This window comes from Diadema antillarum, unplaced genomic scaffold, assembly GCF_040938485.1.
Source record: "Diadema antillarum isolate AM-2024a unplaced genomic scaffold, OU_Dant_1.0 scf00000180, whole genome shotgun sequence".
Lineage (NCBI taxonomy): Eukaryota > Metazoa > Echinodermata > Echinoidea > Diadematoida > Diadematidae > Diadema > Diadema antillarum.
In genome coordinates this window covers 3,156,130-3,180,988 of record NW_027271069.1, presented here as the reverse complement: position 1 = coordinate 3,180,988, position 24,859 = coordinate 3,156,130, and the positions used below count along the sequence as shown (strand labels likewise).

The 24,859-nt window shown below is 39.6% G+C and overlaps 1 protein-coding gene across 1 annotated transcript in view; it reads left to right on the top strand.

The window, feature by feature from the left end:
• The window catches only part of LOC139723033 (uncharacterized), a 138,350-nt gene that overhangs the window by 49,244 nt on the left and 64,247 nt on the right, over window positions 1–24,859 (top strand). The window contains exons 43-57 of the mRNA XM_071634309.1: window positions 1,426–1,671; window positions 3,057–3,305; window positions 3,941–4,180; window positions 4,687–4,941; window positions 5,581–5,826; window positions 6,929–7,171; window positions 7,943–8,182; window positions 9,035–9,283; window positions 9,586–9,828; window positions 10,454–10,696; window positions 11,500–11,742; window positions 12,270–12,506; window positions 12,941–13,189; window positions 14,019–14,261; window positions 14,969–15,211. Of these exons, the coding sequence (XP_071490410.1) occupies window positions 1,426–1,671; window positions 3,057–3,305; window positions 3,941–4,180; window positions 4,687–4,941; window positions 5,581–5,826; window positions 6,929–7,171; window positions 7,943–8,182; window positions 9,035–9,283; window positions 9,586–9,828; window positions 10,454–10,696; window positions 11,500–11,742; window positions 12,270–12,506; window positions 12,941–13,189; window positions 14,019–14,261; window positions 14,969–15,211 (3,669 nt within the window). The remainder of the gene's footprint in view (window positions 1–1,425; window positions 1,672–3,056; window positions 3,306–3,940; window positions 4,181–4,686; window positions 4,942–5,580; window positions 5,827–6,928; window positions 7,172–7,942; window positions 8,183–9,034; window positions 9,284–9,585; window positions 9,829–10,453; window positions 10,697–11,499; window positions 11,743–12,269; window positions 12,507–12,940; window positions 13,190–14,018; window positions 14,262–14,968; window positions 15,212–24,859) is intronic.

Here is a 24,859-nt window from a genome sequence, read left to right as displayed (position 1 = left end):
TCTGGTGGTTTACTTCCTGTTTTTTGTCCCATTCATCGCACAGCCAGCACGGTTTGGTAAAGATTAAGCGCTTGAATAGACACTATACTTCAGAGCCTCTTTTCTCAGTTCACACTTTTCCTGAGTTTGTGCTTTCTTTCCAATATTTAGATAGGTTAGGAGAGTCCATTTGATTTGAGTTATACATCATTTTAAAGCTTAAAGTCTGGTCTTTCAGAATATGGTCTTAACTAAAAATTCATGTCTGGCGACTTTTTGTTTGTTTTGAGGTGCACTGTCACATATGTTCAAGGTTGTGGATGGATGGCCAGCTAGAACACTGTTAAAGAAATACATGTATAAAAGTTTTCCTCTGTCTCTTGCTTTGTAAGATTGGATACATTCTTCAGATTTTCAAAACTTGTGCTTGTTTCTTACAGACCAAGAGGCCCCATACTTTAATGGTACCTGCCCATCTGACATATCTGCTGAGACAGGCGCGTTGAAAAACTTCCGACGTCGATCATGGACAGAACCTACTGCATTAGACAATGTCGATGAGTCTCAAGACATCAATGTCACTTCATCTCATTCTCCCAACGACAAGTTTTTTGTAGGAATAACAACAGTTTTCTACAATGCTACTGACCAGGCAGGCAATGTAGCTGTGTGTAGCTTCACTGTGAAAATTATTGGTAAGATACACAATGTACATATGTGTATGAGTGTATGCCATTTTCTTTTTACATGTCCCGTCGTAGATGTTTGACATTTAAGTCTCTTTTCACAAAGAAGAATGATGGATGCACTACCGTAAATTAGTCTTATTGTTATTCATGGTAGCTGTTTATCTTTGTTCTCTTTTTTTTTTTTTTCATGTATTCTTGATATTGGCATAATAATGCAGTTCCTGTTTCAGTTAACATTTTAACTGTGCCATAGTGTAAATCCCTGTGTGCCACATTATTTTGAGACAGTGATGTAGTCTTGCTCTGGGAAATGCAAACTGTCTTTCAAGGCTATGTAACTTTTATGATTTTTTTATTTTATTTTTTTTTTTTACCCTAGACATGTAATGAGCAAAATTGTAAGAAAAATGCCAAACTTTGCTTTGATGTAAATTGTAATGACAAATCTATGATTGTTTCTCTCTCAAATGACCAGTAGCTACATTATTACAGAGGCATAACTTAAGCACGCAAAACAGTGACAGAAACTTAGAATTTACTCGCAAATCCAGTAGGGAACACAGCTTGAAAAATAATCACCACATGAAATGGAAGCTATATGAGACAGGGATGTATTTGCATTTGGTTTGTGCGTTTGAGCAGAATGTGCGAACTTGGCACACCGTCGACTCAGTCAGGCGTGCGAATGCGGCACATGAAGAGTTAAAGAGGGTTTGTTTGAGGGAGAGCATCATCAATATTGTGGTTTCATTGGCAGATCGAACTGAACCAGTAGTGAGTGGTTGTCCATCCAACATCACCGTCATGACTGATGCCGGTCAGTCGTATGCCACAGTCAACTGGACTGAGCCTGTCTTCAATGATGCTGTTGATGGTGTGGTCAACTCTACATCAACACACTCACCCCTTGACCAGTTCAACATTGGGTCTACAAATGTCACCTACTCAGCTAGTGATGATGCTGGAAACACAGCTACATGCACTTTCAAAGTAATTGTTTCTGGTGAGTATTTGTTACTTTTGTTTCTAGAAAGAGTGTAGCTCACATTGAAAATGTGCCCAATTTCAAGAATATCATTTTACACATGCAATCCTTTGGAAACAATTTTATTATTCTTTTTGACTTACAAAATTAAAGAAATGGACCAACACATTTGCTATTGCTTAGAGTTAGTACAGTTTGTTTAAAAAAGAAAAATTACAGTCAAATTTTTGCATTGATAACACGCGATGTGATTAAACTGTCTAAATACTACTTCAAATTCTTAAGATATAACATCTTAGCACTATTTTCCTGAAAACCTCATTCAATTTGGTTCAGTGGTCACAGAGAAAGATGGATTTTTGTAAAGCATGTCATGAGTCTGATTCTTCCAAGTTAGCAGTTCGATGCTCTTGCGTGTGAATACAATAGGCAAAACTTGGAGAGAAGAGATTCCTGAGATCCTCTTCAAAATTCCTCATTTCTCTTCGACCACTGAAGCAAATCGGATGGGGTTTTCTGTAAGATGTGGGCAACGGATTATAGTTTCATACCCTGAATTTGTATTTAGATTGATTTTCTATTTTTAAAGATATCATTGCGGAGCTCCCATTGTAATCTTTTTGGGGACATGTGGTATAGGGGAGAAATTGTCATCTTTGTCATTGGTGGAGAGGAACACATAATCATTTTAGTGCAAGGTTGTGAACACAAACTTAAAAAAAAAAAAAAAAAAATCAGGTTGAGAGAGTGACACTAATCTCTTTATCAAGTAGCTCTTAGATGTTTAATGTCAAGTGGATGATTCTTGCCACCCAACGTATTTACTGCTCATCAAGAAAAGTTAGCAGATGTAGTGCCGTTGTACAACTTTGCTACTGAGTGCAAATGCTGTGCCCTCAAGCACTTTGAGACAACTTGTCCATTACCTTCACTGTGCTTGTAGTCAGCTGATGTCTTGTCTGAAACAAATAGTGGATGATCTCTACTCTTAAGTAGCTGAATCACACTTTTTAGTGGTGCAGAGCCAAATGACTTAAGTTTGTTGTCTTTTGCCTTGTGTGAAATCTGTCATGATTCTTTTATATTGCTATGACTCGCTGTAAATTTGTATACTCTACTTTGATACCAATCACAGTTCAAGCTGGAATCAATTTGCCACTTTTGAAAGATGCAATTTGTATCCTGTTGTAATTGTATGTAAATAAAGCTTAGTGGTCCCATTGCTTGCAAATAACAGCCTTTAATCATTTGGGGAAATTATTATTAACATCCTACACTTCACCTGTATGTATGTGATACCTTAGCAATACTTTTATTGAACATGTTTGCAAATAAAAGTGCAGCATGGTGGAAATGACATTATTTTCATTCGTTAATCATTGATTGTATTTCTGTTTTTTTAGATGATGAGAATCCTGGCTTTACGAGCTGTCCTTCCGACATCCTTACAAACACCACCACTGGACTGCTTGTAGCAGATGTGACGTGGGCTGTCCCCAATGCTACAGACAACTCAGGATCAGTAACAGTGAATCAGACTGCTGGACTTTCTCCTGGAAGTAACTTTACTGCTGGTTCTACTCTGGTGACTTACACTGCCACTGATCCTTCAGGGAACAGTGCCTCATGTTCTTTCTTTGTCAATGTTACTGGTGAGTGATATACAATGTATGATGTTAGAAAGTTCATCTACATTTTTATTCAGTGTAATATTGTGCAACATAAATGCTTGTTGATTACAGTTCTGTATTTTCACTTGATTTAAAAAACAGCGAAAGCATATGATACTCAAGTATCCATGAATGATTTGTAGATGGCTGATTTCTGCTGTCTGTTAAATGGCCAGTTTTATTGAGCCTCAAATTTTGTGATGTCTGTGCATGCATAGGTAAATTTTTGGTTATAACTCAGTTGATTGCATTGCAGTGATATGATACACAAACTTAGAGTCACATTTGCTTGGTATGATAAAAAAAATGCCTTGTAAAAGTAGAAAAGGATGATTAGTCTTGTACCAAATATTGTGGAGTAAGAGGTTAGAAATCAACAGTGGTACAAGGTTTGAGATTGAATTTATGTGAAAAAGAATATCATGCAGGTAACATCAGCCTGCCTTTCATTTTCGCTCACTCTGTCTCATGCTGATAAAAATCTTTGTTAATATCAGCCTATGAAAAGAATCTGCTGTATTGATGTTGTATCTTGAGTATCATTATATTCATCAAGAAGTGTTTGCACATGGTTGATGGTCATGGCAATGTATGGCATGTTTCTTGAAATGATACAGATTATGAGAGTCCCATGTTCGTAAGCTGCCCGAGTGACCAAACGGTGCCAACAGACTTCAGACTTGACACAGCCACAGTCAACTGGACGGAGCCGATGGCCACAGATAACGACGCTGTTACTGTCACTTCCAACTACAATACCTCGTATGATTTCCCATTTGGTTCCACACTTGTGGTGTATACGGCCGTTGATCCTGCGGGCAATGCTGAAATATGCAATTTTACGATTGATGTGATAGGTAAGGAAATTGACATCAGTGTATGATCAATGTATGTATATGTTGCAGTATGGATTTTTTATCTATTTATCATTATTATTATTATTTTTTTACGGTACTACAGGCATTTGTGAGTTCTGACCTACAGTGTTTGTCAGTGAAGATTTTCTCACACGGGGTCAGGAATGCCACATATGATTCCTTTAGGGAAGTAGAAATACAGCTAAGTAAAGACTCTCTTCTCATAGGTTTATCAACACAAGATTAAACATTTTTCTAACATCCATGACAATAAAACCAGCATCTTCTAAACCGTAGACTAGACTCAACTTGCTGACAAAAATGAATACCTATAATTTCTCTTTGGATATTCACTCTCTACCATCCCATAAAGCTGTAGAAACTATACAATGTAGGAAAAGGTAAAAGATCTTTCTCATGCCATGTGAAGGTATCTTGTATGAAATGATTGGCAATCATTCTGAGGAAGAACTTGAATCTCAGCAGCTGAAATTGTTGCTTTTCAGATCAAGAGGCTCCTCATTTCAGCAATTGCCCCAATGATCTGGTAAGAGCTACTTCAAACAACAAGGCCTTCCGCCGCATCACCTGGAGTGCCCCTGTTGCCGAGGACAACGTGGACCCGCCCCAAAACCTTGTGGGCATATATCAGAGCCACGCCCCCGGTTCTAGGTTCTACACTGGGGAGACCATCATCGTCTACAGGGCCACTGATCAGTCGGGCAACACTGGCAACTGTTCCTTCAGTATCATGGTTTATGGTCAGTTTTCATTGTGCTGGTATCCTTTGCCTTGATATATTTGGAATCTCACTGTCTCTATGTTCATCTGCATGCAAATTCACATCACTGTGATTTTATCATATTAATATTGTTAATGAGATTGCCGTTTTCATGTGAGGAAAGATTCCGATTGCATCGCAATACTTTTATGTAATTTTGGGTAATTATTTAATTTTACAACACTTTCATCTTAATTGATAGAAAAAAAAAGAATTGGAGGATAGCACTGACGGCTGACATTTACTTGCAACACTTCCACTTCTGGACCCCATTTTATCAAAAGATAAAATCGATTTTAGATTTCCTTACCACACAGGCTGCCATAGACTTACAGTTGAAATCAACTAATCAATTTTACATGTACATGTAACTCTTCATAATACAGGGCCCTGGTTTACAATATGCATGATTCTCAATCAAATACCATTAAGGCCTCTCTTACAAATGGATTCCTATATACAATGTACATGTACATATAGTTTTGTAACATTGTAATGTAGCGCAGTGCCAAACAGAAGTGTGTCATGTAATTGTACTTCTATACAATTGGAAATGTCACAATACAGCCTTTGAGAGTTACTAGCTAGCAAGATGGTATTTTGCACTGTTCTGTTGCAGATGGTCAAGCACCTACAGTGAGTGGCTGTCCCTCAGACATCAATGCCACCACTGACCTAGGCCAGCCCAATGCTACGGTCAGCTGGACAGAGCCGGTCTACACGGATAACGTTGACAGCAGCATTAACGTGACTTCAACAAGCTCCCCCAATGACCAGTTTGCCATAGGGTCAACCGTTGTGACCTACAATGGCAGTGATAGTGCAGGAAATTTTGCTACCTGTGTCTTCACCATAACGGTGTCAGGTGTGTATCCATTCTTTTTTTTTTTTTCATTTCTAGGATCTTGAAAGCGTCTTGCTCATTCTGTAGTAGAATCATATAAAATTGTTCTCAATTTTGAAGAGTGAAAGAATTCAAAGTAATAATTCCAAGTTAGTTCAAGCTAATACAAGTATTAGGTTTATACGTTTGCTATTTGAAGTCTTTCCCCCCATTCCAATGTACAATTTGTAATCAATTTACATTGTGTACAACCCTGTATTAACTTACAGGGACTGGGTAGGTCCTTGTCAGGGCCAAACATGTACCCTAGAAAGAATATTTGGTGCACCATTAAGCCTTCTACCACCCTTACAGGTTGTAACATAACCCTAACCCTAAGTGATCAGGATGAACATTGGTTGCGCATTCAAGTCAACCTTGAGATGGCAAAACAATGTATCTACGTCCAACCTCATTTCCAGTAAATCGAGTTTGAAGTTTTGCAAACCTACAGCTGTTTTTCTGTTTTCACACAAAACTTCTTATCTTACCCTAGAAGGACCAACACTATCAGTAATACAGTGCATGCAAATTGATCTCACTTGACCCTTTATTTTTAGAATAATTTGCATTTAATCAAAGCATACATTGTTAGGCCATCTCGACATAACCACAGTATCGCCTTTGATATGGCAAAACAATGCAAGTCTCGATCACTGGCGCACGTCTAATGTATTACAATATCAATATGCGCGCGCGCTTCTGCAGTCACGCATGGAGCGCAGTCTATTACTGCGTAAACATGGAGATGGCAAAACATATAAGGCATATACAATTGTAGATACGTTGTTTTGCCAAAGTCTATGCCCTTTGTGTGTTGAGAAGGGGCAAGCGTATTGTCGCTTACATTGTTTTGCCAGCAAAATTTGAACAATTTCCAAAGGGAGGGAGCGTCATATCTCAGTAACAGAATGGGTTCTGATTTCAAGATTTGGTCAAGAGTTACATTACGCTAAAACAAGCTGAAATACAGTATGTGACTAAGTCAATTTTCATGAATTTTCGACATACATTATTTTGGCATCTCGAGGCCGCAGTGAGTGTGCGTGAGACTATGATCTTATCTGATATTGTTTTTACACAGATGATGAAGTGCCATCCATAGTCAACTGCTCATCTGGCGTTACAAACACTACACTGCCCGGCCAGGCTAGTGGTGTGGCTTATTGGATGGATCCGGCCATTGATGACAATTCGGGCATGTTTACGAGCAACTCCTCTTCCGATCCTGGAGACTCTTTTGTAATTGGCAGCACAGAAGTTGTCTACACTGCCAGAGATGCTGCTGGAAATGAGAACAATTGCACTTTCAGCATTACCATTATTGGTAAGATCTCTTTATACACATCAGTCTATTCCGAAAATAAAGATTTTGTTGTTGTTGTTGTCGTTATTGTCCTTAAAGCACTCATGCAGAGTGATGATCTTACTAAACTGTTAAACATGGTTTATTTTGAGATTTTGTTTCCAGACTTTTTCCATTTTATGCAAAGTACATCGCATTGTGTTGGTGAACAGAGTCAAATCATGCACACGCATACCTTGGAATAGAGGAATAGAGAAGGTGTCGTGTTCTGTGTGACTATTTACATGACATTACAAGTTGACTGTGTAATCATGAGTCTTTGTATCTGATATGTGTTTAGGCTGTTAGCATTTTTTTTTTTAACTTTATGCCGGTTATATAATTGTGTTTTTTTGCATACTTTTTAGTCACAGACGATGTTTGGGGATGAACTTTGCAGTGAGAAAAATAAAAAATAAATTTTGTGTTTGTATGATTCCAAGAGTGAAAACATCAATGCCTAAGACATGAGAGCAATTCACCTACTTATTTCAAACATGGTTGGAATTTATTTCTTTCTACTCTAATTAAAAAGCAATTAGACAGTCCTATCCTACAAATGTCAATGTCTGGGGACAGTTGACAAAACTTAAGTGTAGGACAACAAAGGCTGTCACATACATTGTATTTTTCACTGTGTGATTTAAAGATATCAAGAGACTGAATACTGCAACAAATTTGTGTGTTTTTTCGACCGGTTTTGCTATAAACATGCAAATACGAACCACTGTGTTTTGTCCTTTTATTCTGCAGATGCTGAAGACCCCGTTCTTAGCTGCCCACCAAACATACAGGCGTCGACAGAGGCAGATCAACCATATGCTCAAGTGTCGTGGGCGTCTGCCAATGCCTCGGACAACTCCGGCTTCTACAACCTGACCGTGGATGCACAGAGTGGAGCCAACTTCTCTATAGGCGTTACCACAGTGACCTACACAGTCTCTGATGCATCTGGGAACAATGTGACCTGCAACTTCACCATAACAGTGGAAGGTATGCCTGTCGTATTGTAGTTCCTGATACAATTGTACAATACATGGTATTTTAGTACGCTGACTAGACCTAAGAAAGAGCAAAGGCTGATAAACATTGACCCGTTGATAAAAGGCTGATTTTGCTACAACACATATTATTTTCCATACACACTTGCTTGAGTATACTTGGGACATGTCCTCAACATGTTACTGCATTTTTAGATCATGTACTAGATTATTGTGGATATTGATATTTCCTTTATCTGTCATTGACTTGATTTGGTCCAGAGATGTTCATCAATTTTGTTTGCCTCCTAACTATTCTGATTTTGATTTCTTACTCCTACTGCTAAAATGCTTGTTATCATGGTCACAATGTTAAAACGAACATTTTGGTTTTACTAAATACCTTATGCAAAGAATGTGTATGGGAATTCCTAAAATACAGAAAAAGAAATAATTTAGTCACCATCAGTATGAACGCATATTACTACGCACTTGTGGAAAGCACTTCGCTCACATTTTTACCTACTACTGTCAAAGTGGAGATTTTTGCAGTGTGGACATTTTTGTGCATTTCGCACAACCAGACGCTCGCGCAAAAATGAAAGTACGTGAATATTTTTGCTCGCCATATGTTCCAGTAGTTTATAATGTCCTGATTCTGCGGAATTAAAAACACGCGAAATCCATCTTACCCGGCTGAGCGCAAAAAATTACTCGCTCAAAAATATCCACTTTTACAGTATGTCCTTTGTGCAGCTCTTAAGTATGTTGTCCCTTTGTATCAGGCAGCGAGGATGTATCTTGCACATCCACATGCTATGATTGTCAAAATTTTGAACTCTCAAACCACAATATCTACACCCAGATGTGCAAGCACCAGTCCTGATGGGCTGCTCCTCAAACATCACCGTGAACACCACCCAGGGGCTGGGTGTGGCTGAGGTCTCGTGGGCGGAGCCCTCTGCTGTGGATAACTCTGGCAACTACACCCTGAGCCAGACCAGCGGGCCTCCATCCGGAAGCAACTTCTCCATAGGGATGACTCTTGTTGCATACCTAGTGAAAGATGCAGCTGGACTCAATGACACCTGTGAATTCACTGTCACAGTGATAGGTGAGTGTATTCTGAGCTCAGTTTAGAGGTGTGCAAAGGAAATACTGCTCTGTATGCGTACCTGTATGTAGGGCTCCATGTGCAGTAAACAATAAGATTGGTATCAATTGATTGATTGTCAATTAATGATTGTCAATATTTCATAAAATATCATTTTCACCTAAAACTTTAAAGTGAGCCCTCGGAAGATCGTCTTTGAAAATTGAATAATTTGTTTGTACATGTCCTCTAATCAGGACAGTATTGCCAGGGTAATAACCTCATTTTCCTTCCTTGCCTTACCTCTCTGTTGTTCTCTTTAGACAACGAGAGCCCCGTATTCATCTCTTGTCCCAGCGACTTTGTGAACCGGACAGATGCGGGAGTGGATTACGGCAATATCACTTGGCCCGCTCCAGTCGTCACGGACAACTCTGGCTCCACCAACACTACCAGATCCCACAGTCCTGGTGATTCCTTCAACATTGGTACAACTCAAGTCACTTATTCTGTGGTTGATGGTTCCGGTAACTCTGCTGAGTGCATCTTCAACATCACAGTAGTGGGTGAGTAGAGAGACATGCAGATATGATAAAATTGCCATCATTTGTATGATATAGACCTTGTAGAGCTAATATGATCCAGATTTTTAAGATTGAAGATGGGATTGATGATGTCAAGTCTCTTTTTTATTTTGGGGTTCTGTTCTGAAGGAAGGACACATGGACACAAATTGAAGATATTGAAGAAATGTGACAACTCTAAAGTGAGACGGTGCTCCTTTTCTCAAAGAGTAGTTAATGAGTGGAATAAGTTACCATCAAGTGTAGTTGACAGTCCATCAGTAAACTGTTTTAAGTCTAATGTAGAGAGATTTTGGTGTCCGAACAAAAACAATTATATCCCCGAAGAAATCTTTTCCTGTCCGTGCGATACATTTTTTGCACAGTGCCTACCAGAAAAGTTATCAGTTACACATTATGACGACACTGAGGGACAAATAAGTTTGCTTAACTTTATGCCTACTTCCAAGGTATGTTGTCCAAAGTTTGTATGCTATCAAAGTAGAAGATGAGGGTGTAGAAAATGAAAGACCTTTGGTTCTATGTTTGTTTCTATTCAATTAGTTTTTGTTGAGGTCTACCCTGAGACAATATATTTTCTGTTGTTTTTCTTTCTTGAATATAACAGATGAAGAACTTCCTACATTTTCGCCCTGTCCGTCGGACTTTATGGTGAATGCCTTCAACGACAGCGCCAATGCCACTGCAACATTTGGCCCAATAACCATTGCTGACAATGACCAGGTTGCCAACTCTTCGTACAGCCACAACTCGGGGGATGTGTTCCCTATTGGTGACACTGCAGTGACCGTGTCTGCTGTAGATACGTCTGGCAACCAAGCAACCTGTGCCTTTACCATAACGGTTGTGGGTAAGTACAGAATTGTGTTGCTTCAAGTTTTCATTTTGAAATTGCAAGAGCCATTTCATGTGAATCATAATTATACTTTCTGTAAATGAGAAACATGCATTTGTGTGTTTTTTTTTATAGTGAGGGAAAACAGAAAGAAGCTCTGTCTGGAGGTTGAAATGTAAGAGAGAATGTGTGCAATACTAGAATTAAGTAGAGCATTTATTTTTATGCTGTTTACCTCCTGTATGCACTCGTGATCCTCATTTGTGCAGTGCCCTTGTATTGGTCTGTCACAATTCTAAATTTTGCAGAATACTGAATTCCATGCTGTCTTATTAAATTCTTGGTATGTGAGGCTGAGTAAATTTTGTTATTGAAAGTCATATATCATTTTATAAGAAACTGTGAAGAGCAGCCTCCAAGAAATATATCCTCAATGTCTCAAATCTTTAAATGTGTGAAACTTGTATTTGTACTTTGTGGGTGCATGCTGTCATCTGCGTGTGAGCAGAATATCAGTTTATGTGTCGGTGCATGGCTGCAATCAATATGTACATGTATATCTTGTTATTTTCTGCACTTTGAAATGCATTCTTTCAATGACCTCAGTAAGTCATGGGATGTCTGCATGTATATAAAGTTTTGACAATCTTATGCTAGGCATGAAAGAAAAAATGTTGCTTGTTGCATGAGAGAAATAAACTCTGGTATAAGGATCTCACAATACAGTACAATGAATGCTCTCACAGTTTTCAATGGCAAAATTGGCATACACTGCACAAATATGCACACATGCATGCATCTGTTTATCTGCACCACAGACGTTACTGCACCAATCATTGCTGGCTGCCCATCAAATGTGACGGTCAGCACTGCTGCCGGTCAATCCTACGCCGTGGTCAGTTGGATGGAGCCTACAGCCAGTGACAACTCGGGCAGCTACGTTCTCACGTTTAGCCGAATGTCTGGTTCCAATTTTGACATTGGCACCACTGAAGTTCTGTACATAGCCACGGATGATGCTGGCAACACAGATCGCTGTACTTTCCAGGTTACAGTGGAAGGTAGGCTTCCATTTTTACATTACATTTTATATAATGATTTCTAGCATTGTCTGGTATTTGTGTACTGCTGTAGCCATATTTCCCTGTGAGATTATGTATTCCTGAGGCGCTGTGCTGATGGAAAATATGTGCTTTTCTTGAAGGAAAACATACCTTCCAAGGGACAATTGGATGTCTGTTGCATATGATATTTGTCTATTTAAGATTGTAGTTGAAATTTGATAGTCTGGATAAATACAGTTCCTTTCATTTAGCTTCGTTGGCAGCCGGTCAAATTATCACATGACAGCCCCTGGTCTGATGTCACTGCTTGCAATGTAAAGACTTTGATCCTCGCTGCATTATTGTAGTCATGTGATTGTATTATGACCAATCACTGACCAATATATACATTGTAGACCATTCAATATTCTATGCATACTGTATCATGTGAAATGTATATTAAGTGCAATGTAAGTGCTTACCAGGCACCAATGAGTCCAACTATACAATGTATGTATGGTTTTCTCTTTCTTCTGTTTTGGCAGATAATGAAGCCCCAGTGTTCAGCTACTGCCCCACTGACCAGGAAGCCTTTGGCTTTGGGAACTTCTCAGTGCAGTGGTCTCAGCCAGTGGTGACGGACAATTCCAACGGAAACATTGCACTCACTTCAAACTATGCCAACGGAACCCTGTTCTCCCCAGGAACCTATGAGATTGTATACACTGCTGTTGACGAGTCTGGAAATTCGCAGAACTGTAGCTTCACGCTGAATGTCTATGGTGGGTGTACATTATTAAAATCATATTGTTCATCTTACAATTGTTAAACCCAATTTCTTTATGATAAAACTTTCCATGAATTTTTGTCACATTTTAGAATTGCATCATGCACATTATGCAAGCACAGATTAAACACCTATCGTCGCTGGGGCGACAAGACCTCGTATCTACAAAGTGTCAAATGTTCAGGAGAGCCAAAAAACATGGCGGCCAAAGCACTGTAGCGAATGGGATAGCCTTTCCTTTGACATGCTGTGGTGGCTTCATTTTAACCCATTATTTGACCATTAATCTGAAAAAGTCAATTCTGCCAAAATTGCAGATACAAGGTCTTGTCACCCCAGCGACGATATGCTAGAAGGTGACGAAGATCAAGGAAAATGGTAACAATGACACTCATGGCTTGGCTTCAACTCTTGTTTGATACTGTGCAGGCAACGATTCCGTCAATCCTTTCGTCATGTGCCCCGCGGACATCGTGGTGAACACTTACCCTGGACTCGACTACCGGAATGTGACGTGGAGTGGCCTCACGTACTCTGACAACATGGAGGTGGTGTCAGTTCAGTCCAACTATGCCAACGACAGCTCCCCCTTCTACATTGGCACCACGCTGGTGATGTACAATGTCACCGATCGAGCGGGCAACATTGCCTCTTGCGACTTCTCCATTATTGTGAATGGTGAGTTTTCAACAGCGCTTCTGGATGTGAGCCAGAATTGCATGCCCTACGTACAGCTCTGAAGGGTAGCTATTAATTTTGAAAGGCATAGAACATATTGTATGGAGAGAGTGCAATTTCTAGTACCTTGGAAAAGGCATGACAAGAAGATATTGGAAATGTTTATGACATCCTGTAATGTCAACAATAAGTGGTGTCGCCTTCATGAACCATAACTCAGTAGTAATATGTCATTTAACATGTATGTCATAATTTCCAACAAATGCTTGCATTACTCAGTTATTTCAAAGACAGATCGTTCGTTTATTTGTTTTTTCCTCCTTACAATTCAGAGTATGTACTAGTAAGCCATTTGCTTTTGATGATACAGAATGGTATCTGGAAAATGGTTTGGGATTTTGGTTTTGATCTCTTTCATTCATGTTTTGTAAATTACTGGAGAAAACAACCATGATACTATTGTTGACAGTTGTGCAACTACAATGTACATGTGTAGCAATGCAAGGACATTGTGTGCAGGCAAAGTTATGCCTCCTGATTCAGCAAGTTAACCAAAACTTGCAAACTGATGCCGCACTTGGAATCTAGTATCACGGGTGTGGCTGTGCTATCAACATAATGCAGCACAACCTCAGTTTTTATCAATTCGTACTGTGTTAAAAGAATGTCTCAAAATTCTCAGTCAACCAGTGATCAGTTGTTTTTTTGAATGATTATTTTGTATAAGTGACCCTTTGAAGCAATACAGAGATTTTCTTCTACTCAACTGCACACATCTTCATTCCAACAAATCTTCCATATCTTGTAATCCGCCTCCTGCATTGCACAGATGGAGAAGCCCCGGTCCTGGTGAACTGCTCCGGTGACATCACCCTGCCTGCCGACTCCAATGTCGCCGATGCCGCGGCATCGTGGCCAGCGATCACGGCTACCGACAACTCTGGCTCTTACAACATAACCTCAACCCATTCATCTGGAGATAGATTCTCTGTTGGCACGACTGAGGTTACAGTCACAGCTACCGACCCATCAGGAAATACTGCCAGCTGCTCTTTCAATGTCACCATAACTGGTAAAGTTAATTCATTCATTCATTTATTTCCACTTCAAGGCATATTACAAATCTCATAAATTTATCATACTACATTTGGAATGATTGGGTCACAGTCCTAGGTCCTACGGACCTAGTAACACCATGGCACCATGTTTGCTGATTTTTCAGAAGTCAACTTAACACATTTGTGTTTGTTTTCATAATTTGGTCCCATCTTTGCTTTTACATGTACATGGTCTGCAGTAATAATGATTGCACAAAAGAATTTTATGACACACTGTAGAATATGTGAAACAGCTTTCCTCCCCACAAAAAAGGATAAAGAAAGGATGAATAAATAAAAGTACAGTCTATTGGCTGAACACTGTGAACATCTTAATATTGTGGAGGAGAGAGCAAAAAGTAGTGGATTTGTTAGATTTGAACAATACTTGAGCTGAACTGATGAAATTTACACCTGTACAGAGAATCTGAAATATCATGCCTGAGTAGAGCAATTTCAGTATCGACTGTATAATACAGTAGACAGTACTCATCTCTCTCAGCCGAACACTGTGACCAAGAGATACATTTTGTATGCTGTTGAAAATCATTACAGGTGTTCCTTTAGTTTAGCAGCTTTCTCAAATTATTTGTAAAAAATTATATGGCGACTATTATTTTCTTGTGATGGCGAATTCATCTGAACAAACAGTGCATGCTTCCTCGCATCTTACCCAATACAGATACCCAGGACCCTGTCATCACCAACTGTCCATCAAACATCACCATGGGAACAGATGTAGGCTCCGCCTCCAGTGTGGTCACTTGGCCGTCCATTGTTGCCACTGATAATGACGGTGTCCCAACGATAACATCAAACTTCTCCCCCAACACCTCATTCCCGCTCGGTTCAACGGATGTTGCCTACCTTGTCACCGATGCATCGGGCAATACAGTGACCTGCAATTTCACAGTGACCATTGTTGGTGAGTGTCAGGGATCTCTTTCAGTGCACCAGTACTATGACACAATAAGTGGCATTCCCCACTATGCATACCCATACTTCATAAATGCTAAAATCATACGAAAACTAATACAACAGTAACAACAAAACTCTTTTTGTATATAAGTATGATACATTTGCATTAGAAAAGACACACCAAGAATGTATGTTGTAGGTGGCATTAATAGTGATGACACACAAACAGTTCCCATATTCTGTATCAAAGTTTTAACTCTCTTTTAAATGACTAATCATGCAGGTTATTCAATTAGCCCTGCTCTGGCAAAGGGTAGCAGGTAGTAACAAATAGTGTTATTTCTCGAGCAAAGTGATTAAATATATCCATCGGTTGCATAGATAGGTTGATGTTAGTGCAATCTTGCTAATAGATATCCCTCAGCGGGATGAGCGAGTGCTTCGTCCCAAAGCTTGGCCTCTGTGGAGTCTGTGCTGCATTCAACTGAAATGAGGTTGTATGACTCAAATTTGGATGGTTTGGCAATGGCTTCTTTTTGTCAAGGTAGGACAGAACTGTCATTGTAATACATTTCATGTCTCTAGCCTTGATCTCTCTTTAGTATTCCTTTTCATGGGATAGTTTGATGAACAGAGTTTTAAGCCCGCCGCACACTACACGATTTTGCCCCGATTCACCGGTCTTAAGACCTTAAGACTAGAAGTGTGACGTCACAGTCTTGCCATTTTCTAGTTGTACGACTGGGTCTTAGCGCCAGTCGTAGAGATTTGACATGTTGAATTTCTACGACTGGTCGTAGGCTTTCAGCCATTCACAATGCAGTAAAATGCAAGCACACGCAGTGCGCACTGCGCGCGCTTTACAGTCGGGTCGTATAGTGTGCGGTGTCCGGTCGTGCGACTGGTCTTGAGACCCAGCTTGGCTTAAGACTTTAAGACCAGTCTGATCGTGTAGTGTGCGGTGGCCTTTAAAGATAATATGAAGTTTTGGTACCTTTACAAAATTTCCCTGAGATTGCCTTGTCTTAGTTTGTGTTTCAGGTTAAAGTACCTTTCATATAACCAACACAGTGAGACTTACTCGCCCCAAAGTGCTCTCATATCTTAGTAATCATGCAATAATGGTTTCGGATATTATCGACGCTGTACAACGTCAATAAATACTAACGGCTCGTTCGAATCGTTCGAATCTTTATATAGCTCCCTCAACGATCATTCTGCGTGTAACTCGTGAGAACCGGATCGCCAGCACAGAACTTGTGTAGAGTTCTGTGACCGCCAGTTATCCGGGCAGTGCCGCAGCGCTAACACTCCTCTGAAGCTGTTTGTGCGATGCGGTAATGCGTGCATGCATGCGAGCGGTATGTACAGTGCCGACAATGCGTGATCACAGATTATGGTACATGAGGCGAGGATGTACGACTAGGACTAGTAGTATGGTACACGAAGACGGGTTTGACATAGAACAGCCATTGCAGGAGGGAAACAAAAACAAATACGAAGACCATAAACAGTGGTCAATCCTGCCGGAGGGGAAAAAAAGACGAGTATAGCTGCGGCAACTTTGAGGCGATCAGATATGCATCAGTATACTTTGTATACTACTAGGCGCTGCGTTTTACTCACCACCGGCCACCCTGGTTAGATCGAGGCTCGTTATGCAGCGAAGCACGGATTATACATACAGATTGTACGCGCACACAACTTGACAACACTGCGGTGGTGAGAAGTGACTTGCTGTGCTGCCAAATAAGACAGTAGTTCCTACATGATATTTTAATGTAGTTAGATATTTTTAATATTGTCTGAATTCATATGTTGGTAAACTCTCGTGATTTTAGAGACTCCACCACAGTGCTAGACTATCACGCGGACTTGCTATGAGATAGATGACATCTACCTTGTAAGCAGCCTTAGCATGCCCTGTTCAGCAGTCGATCGTTTTACCAGGGAGGTGGTTTACCGGGGAGACGGGAACTCTCTATTCATTCAGTACTGTACATGAAGGAAGACATTACCTCAACCAGCTCCCAGCCCGACCAGATGCATGCATGAATGCAATACCCGCTCGCGCTGGTTTACGTTTGGAACAGCAACACACACACACACACACACACACACTCACATACACACACACACACACATACTCACAAGCACACTGACACCAGGGAGTGTTCCAGTCCACCTGTCTTGACATGGGTACAGAAATAGATCGAACGTTTATTGACCTTGAGTCGGGTCAGACTCACAAAAAAAGAGGAAGAAGAAACCACGCCAGAGATGGAGTGATCAGATTGCAGGGAGAGAGAGAGAGAGAGAGGAAGAGGGAAAGGCACATTTTCACAAACCTGCCTCGTTATGACGCAATCGTGGAGAACAGTGCCAGTAGCTCCATGATACAGTCGAGGATGGAATCAGAGCTTGAAGCTCCTTGATGGAATAAAGCCCATCCCATACTCACGACTATAGGACTGACAGAGTTTGGATCCTGAACAAGTCACAGCAGCTTCAGCATAAACGAGTTGTTTTTTGTTTTGTTTTGTTTTTTCAAATCCAAAGTCGGTCAGTCATAGTCGTGAGTCGTATTCCAATAGTGTGCGGCGGGCTTAGGATATGTAGGTCACTCTTTGGCATTTAGTTCGGCCTGCACTAATTTATTCATTTATTTATTTTATTTTATTTTTTTTTTGTATTTCAAAGTTACGTTGGTGTTTTCATTATGCAGATGGTGCATTATAGTAGGCCTATGATAAGTGGCCTATTGGCCCCAAAACATGATTTTAGACTGAAAATAATCCGAGTTACGTGTTTGTTTTTATATTTTTTATTTTTACATACAGATTATATTCAGATTGACAGTGTAAATCATTAATCGATTGATTTTCAAGGAAAATGGACTTACCGGATTATTTTTTTTTCGAACACGCTCTTCTTCCTTCAGAGAAACACAAAACCTCCACATTCAACTCCAAAGGGAGGAAAATCAAGCTGCGCATACCGAGGTTGAGGTAACATAAGTAAATCCAAGTTCTGTGAGTTTCAGAGGAATATCGCAAGATCTTGTGGGTGGTATACTAGTACTTTAGTAAGCTTCAGTTTGATTGTAGTTATGAACTACCTATTTACGACGCCAGTGTAGCCACGGGTATGAGCATGTCGCTGTAATAATATTGTGCGACACAACAGAAGCCTGCAACATTGTGTGCGACATCCTCGAGAATTGGCGACATGCATGTTCTAACTATATAAGTGTTATCAAATTTGTGAAAAACACGTGTAAAACTTGTGGGACGACAAACTCATATGTTGGCTGAACTCTATTTCATTTTTTTTTTTTAAAGAATATTTTATTCTCCATCAATGGTATTTCGTTTATGCATCGATACAAGGTACTCCATCATCTCTTTATTGTTTTAGGGGGTTTCGTGTTGACAAAGTCGAGTATTTGGCTGCAAAAATTGCGGTGAGCTACCTGTGGTGTATGGCTGGTGCGTGTTCCACGTGTTTATAGGGCATAGTGAAAATTCAAGGAAAAAAAAAACCTACAACCCAAACGAATTGAAACAGAACGCGCAGTGGTACGGGGAAAAGACACTGCGTGCGAACATCTTCATTAAAAAAAAATATATAAAAAAAATAAAAATAAAAAATGTCGCTACGGCGACAGGTGTATGCCTCCGCAATAATGCAGGTCTATAGTACAATGTCTTGACCATGTGTGATGACAGTTTCACACAATTGGCAAGATATTAAAATGACAGGTTTGCCACAAATGTGCTGAATGTTCACTTTGCTAGAACTATCAATTGGATGAATGATTAAAACGTCAGAGTGCAGGTATTTGGGGGAACTGATGATTTTTACTGGACTTTTGACCCTTTTATAAGTTTATGCATTGAGTAATTTTCAAGGTATTGAGAAAAAATATAAATTTAGTATCAAATGGTAAAATATTATTATCTAAACCTGGCCTTTGACCTTTGACCTCACAGTTCCAAAGAGAATCACTGTTAGGTAGAACATGCATAAATATGTAAGTTTCATGATAATACCTTGAGTTACTTTTGAGATATGGAGGAAGAAGTGTAAGTTAGCACTTTCACTTGACCTTTGACCTTTTGGCACGAAACTTCCCGCAGAATATATATTGGGTTATACATGCATACATCAAGTTAAAAAAATCCTCCAGGCATTGCATAAATATAAGAAAAGTAGTGATATTTTGAGGAGTTGACCTTGAACTTTGACCCCTGACCTTTGACCCATGATCCCCAACTTCCCTAGATAATCACTGCCCATCGGTTCATATATATACTAAGTTCCATGAAGATACCTTGAACCATTTGCGAGATATGGAGAAAAACATGAAATTTCAACCTTTTTTCACAAAATAACCTGTGACCTTTGACCTTTGACCCCGTGACCCTAAAATCCAAACAAAGTATTATCCCCCAGGATATACCCTCATACCAAGTTTGATGCAAAACCACCTCACGGTTCTTGAGATATTGACAAAAACAAAACGGGACGGACGGACGGACGGACGGACGGACGCCCCGAAAACAATGCCTCCGGCCACTTCGTTGGCGGAGAAAAGAGAAAAGAGCAAAATCCCACGATAGCAAGGTGCCACAGACTTGGCAAAGAGGGGGGGGGGGGGGAGGGGGAGGGGGAGGGGGAGGGGGAGGGCGGGGGGTAAACCACAAATCCGCGCGGTGGCGCATTCCTGCTGAGGTCATAAACAGTCTGGGGCCTGCGGGAATGAAAAGGATGTTTCGAAGCGAGCTCAAGTCGAAGACTCCGGGGAAGACCACTGGCAGGATTGCAATCGTTACCTGATTCTACATTTCTTTCAATCAATTGACGTAAAATAATGTCATTTTTTCTATTTTCTTTATATCTTTCCTGAAATATATCCCACTGCCCTCCAAAGGGGGAAGATTCTCTATCATTATTCTTTCTTTTCTGACGGTGACTCAGAGGTGCTTGATTATAAAAAGGGAAAATCATGTTACTGTTCGTCACTCTGCAAGTTCGTTGTTCTGAGAGAGAAACACTTTCGTTATTTTTATGGTTCCTTGATTCGAACACGGGTGTTCGTTCATCCTGAAACGAAATAAATTTCGTACCACGTATAGGACCTAATTCGTTTTCAGAATAAAAATGTTCGGATTATAACTAACGCCTTCATATTCGGAGCAACAAATGGATCTGGAACAGGAATTTGGGGACCCGGATTGACGAACCTTATACATGACGTGTACTTATCCCCCAAAGTAATGGATACCGTGCAAAGAAATTAACGATGTCAAAAAGGGAGATGAGTTTCCCGCCAATTCCCCCTTCCGTCAATACTAAGGCTCCTACTTCGGAAGTATAGGTCTGTCTCTCGTTGCTCGATAAAGAAAAAGAAAAAGAAATGAACAACGTCAAAATAAACAAGAACAGAATAAACGCATGTTCGCCTATCGTGGGGCATCTATGCAATACTGTTAGCTTGGATGATATCCTCACCCTCACCATCGTGTAATTCCTATATAAGAAAGCAATTAATAATTATGTTTTGCACTGGATGTTATGAAAATGTATGTGATCTGGTATCCCGACGTAATGTAAATGATTATGTTACATGAAGAGGGCTGTTCGTGGGTGGTATTCGAATACTGTTTTGTATAATTATGATTTCGTTATGTGTAGATTATGTGCGTATAATAAGAGTTTCATTTTAAATGGAGTTTCAATCAATTTTATTATTCATGTCAAATTGGATTCCTCGGAAGACCATCACGACCATGAATGCCGAGTTGCGAGCAGGGCAATCCATACGTTTACCTTTGGTTATAATACCATGTTATTATAGTTGAAATGTATCATTGTTACCTTGGGACTTTACGGTGAATCATTTATTAACAGACAATCAAATATCTCCCACTGCCCAAGGGGAAACATATCAAACTAAGAATGACATTCATTTTTGCTTTTAAGATTTCCCCTCCCGTCTGACAATAATTTTCTGAAACATCCACCAGTGCCGGATGTAGAATGTTTATTCCGAAGGTGATATCCGACAATGAAGTACAAAGGCTTGATACTCCGATGAATTAGAATCACAAGCTTACGCAATGCTATTTTACGAAGAACACTCTTCGGATATATGTTGAAGATTAGTGCCTAAACATTACCTATAAACCAAAACAATCGTAGCATATGTATACTAGCTAGGCCTTCTAAATAACCAATAAAACATTTAAACGAATTAATAATTGCCTATAAATAATCGGCAGCACCCCTCAAGTATTTCAAGAAACAACTATATGTCTTGTGCAAAACAATTCCTGCATATTTTTTGAATGTGGCAAGATATAATGCGAACATGAGATTGTGAGTTATAAGAACAATTTCAATATTGAGCTGAGTTCAGCAGATGTCATAAAATATCTTCGGATCTCGTTCATGAGGACATGCCAGCAGAATTTGGGTAAATGAAATGCAGCCATTTCCACTGGAACTAATGGTAGATCAATGTTATTGCCGTATCCTTGGAGTAAAATGTCGCCGGGGCGCGGGACAATTCATTGTGGTGTCTTCGAAGGAAACATCACCGGAGCAAGTGTTGGTGGTTCAGTCGTCGGCGGAGCAATCATTAGGGAGCTTTAGATTTTAGACGCGCGGACGTTCAAAGGAAAAAAACATGATCTGAGCTTGCGCAGTAGCGCGCGTGAAGTCAATCTATTTTTAGCTTGCGTCGCCTGAGTTGTTTACTACGCGTAGCGGGCTATTTTCACGTCCGCACAGTTTGCGACGTAGAGAGCTTTTTCATGCACTGATCATATGGGGGCGCGATTTTATTTCTTATACGTTGCGTCCCAGCGTAATCTAAAGCTACTTTTCCACATGACGCAGGGAGAGGAGAACGTCCAGCGCAAGCGTCGTCTCAAACGTCCGCGCGTCAAAATCTAAAGCTCCCTATTGTCGACGGAGCAGATGTCGTTGGGGTGATGTTGTGGAGCACATTCTCGCGGAGCGAATTAATGTCAGTGGAGCATAAAGACTGACCTCTCTTTGATACATACGTATACTCATGGACACAAAAGAAACATTAGCCAATGGTATAAAGGGTATAGTGGTCGGACATTTCCATCGCCTTGATGTTACCATTTTGCAAAGAATCTACAAATTTTAGTAACATACATTCACCAAAATTAATGTCATACCGTACATTTCTGGATGCTGAAAATAATTAGAAGCTGACCTATTTCACTCAGCGTGACAAAGGTGAAAAGTTTACGTTTTCTCTGTTGTTCTGGATTAAAGAAAAACAAAATAACGTCACCATGATTAATTTCCTATTATGACAATGTGTGGGAAGGGATAATGTGTTATTCATATTTTTTGCGGTACATCAATGATCATTGATGCGACTTGACTTGACATCATCTTGAAGTTCATCAGGACGTGTTTTCAGTGACGTTCATTTACTGGTGCTATATAGGGACAGCATGTCATGTTTTTACGGAGCGTTGTTCAATCTGTTAAAAACAATATAAAAAACATACATAACGATATGTGCACAGGAAATTACAATCCTCTGATAATTTATGACAATAATAATGAGATGTGATGTTTATGGCTTATTTGCAATACATTGCACTCCCGTTACAACGAACACGGTAATAACGAAGCAAAACTTCTGTTCCCAAAATGTTCGCCATTAGAGTCTGTGTTAAAAAGATTCGCTTATAACGAACACGTTTATAGCGAAATTTTCGTTATAACGAAGTCTTTTCCGAGCGCCACTGACAAAGAAAAACAAAAGAAATGTGCTCTGTTATAACGAAATGCGGATCGCTTCCGAAAATACGTAGCGGAACAAGCATTTATAGCGTCTCTGCGTGGGCGAATGCTTCACAATACTGCGTTTTCGATCCGTGTGTCACGCACAAGTTTCGAGGAGAACTTGCATTATTGTTAAACAATCTGACAATAATCTGAAATTGAGTAAGGTTCCTTATTACAAAACACAAAGATTCTGATACACCTAAATGTCCGTTAGTTCGGAAATGAAACAGTGTTTGTTCACGAACATTTTGGCGTTATTCCAAAGATTCGTTATTCCGAAAAAAGAATAAAAATATGGTTCTTATTACGACGGTGCGTTTGTCCGAAAATGATAGGAATTCCAAACATTCATTAATTGGAACATTAAAAAAACAACAACCTAAAACAACAACAAAACAAAAAAAAACCCCAAAAACAAACAAACAAACAAAAAACGTTTCGTTAATCCAGAAAAGAAAAGGTAAGTCCACTAACAAATCTTAGGAATTGCAAACCTTATAATCGTCTTATAAGAAAACTGAACCTTCGAAATACGTAACCTGTGTCATTTTTTTTTTTAATTAACAAACCTTCCACGGAATGACAAACTTTATTACATTTTCGGATTAAAAAACCTTCGCAACAACGAACCTTCGGAATAGTGATCCTTTCTCAGTTAGTAAATTACAAACCTTTGGAATGACGAACCTGATCATTTTAATTTCCGATCGACGAACCTTCGGACATTACAAACAACTTTATGCTCTCTTTTAATTGTAATATTCAAACGAAATTTAAAAGGTCCCATTCCATTTTACATAGCATTCCAGTGTATTCAGCAAACAGAACATCATAATTTATATGCGTGGTTTCCTTGTTTTCGTGTAATATTGTATTTGTTCGGTTATAACGAAACTTCGTTATAACGAAAGAAAACTGCCCCCATGCCCCCTATAGGGTATAGTTAGTTCTCTTTTCTTTTAAAATGTATATCATCAAGGTTCTGCAGTGACCACGGGTATATTATTTTTTTATATATGTTTTTAGGAAGGAAACAACCCCGTAACGAGGGGGCATTGGTGGCACGAGAAACTGAAGGGGAAAAAATGCATGGGGGAGCCTTTTTTTCCTATTCAGCCGATTAATCCCGAGTGGGGCACCAGAAAGAAATAAAAAAGAAAGGATGCAATATATATATCTTATATATATATACATATATATATATATATATATATATATGTATATATATATATATACGTGTGATACATACCTGATGGCATACGTGTAGAGCTGTCCACCGTTGCTTGTTATACCGGTCGAACACGAAGCCACCTCGATCACTACTGATTATAGCTTACTATAACACGAAGCCCCCTCGATCTCCATTGGGATTGTGTTATGTGAAAGAGATTGCATAAGATTATGCTCTTGTCATGACATTTGTCATCATGAAAAAATGGAAAAGACGGTCGCACAATCACAGATGGAAGAGGTCTTTGATTTGCTTTGTTGTTGTTGTTGACAAAATTGTCTCACAGAATCACCTGATAAGCAAACAAACCAGTCCTCTTCACATTAATTTTTTTCTGCCAATTCTCTCCACAAAATTGGCCGCTAAGCAAAAACAACAACAACAAAAAATAATACAAACAGAACCAGCACATGACTGTGGTAATCAATTCCATCAAATCACCTGCCCAAACAACAAGCAAACATGTTATACATATAAAACGCATATTAGGCCCTACTAATTGTAAAAACAAACAGTCAGTAAAACAGCTAGAAAACATAACATTTCGGAATACGTCTTTCTTGGTCAATCAGGCCTGCGCATACT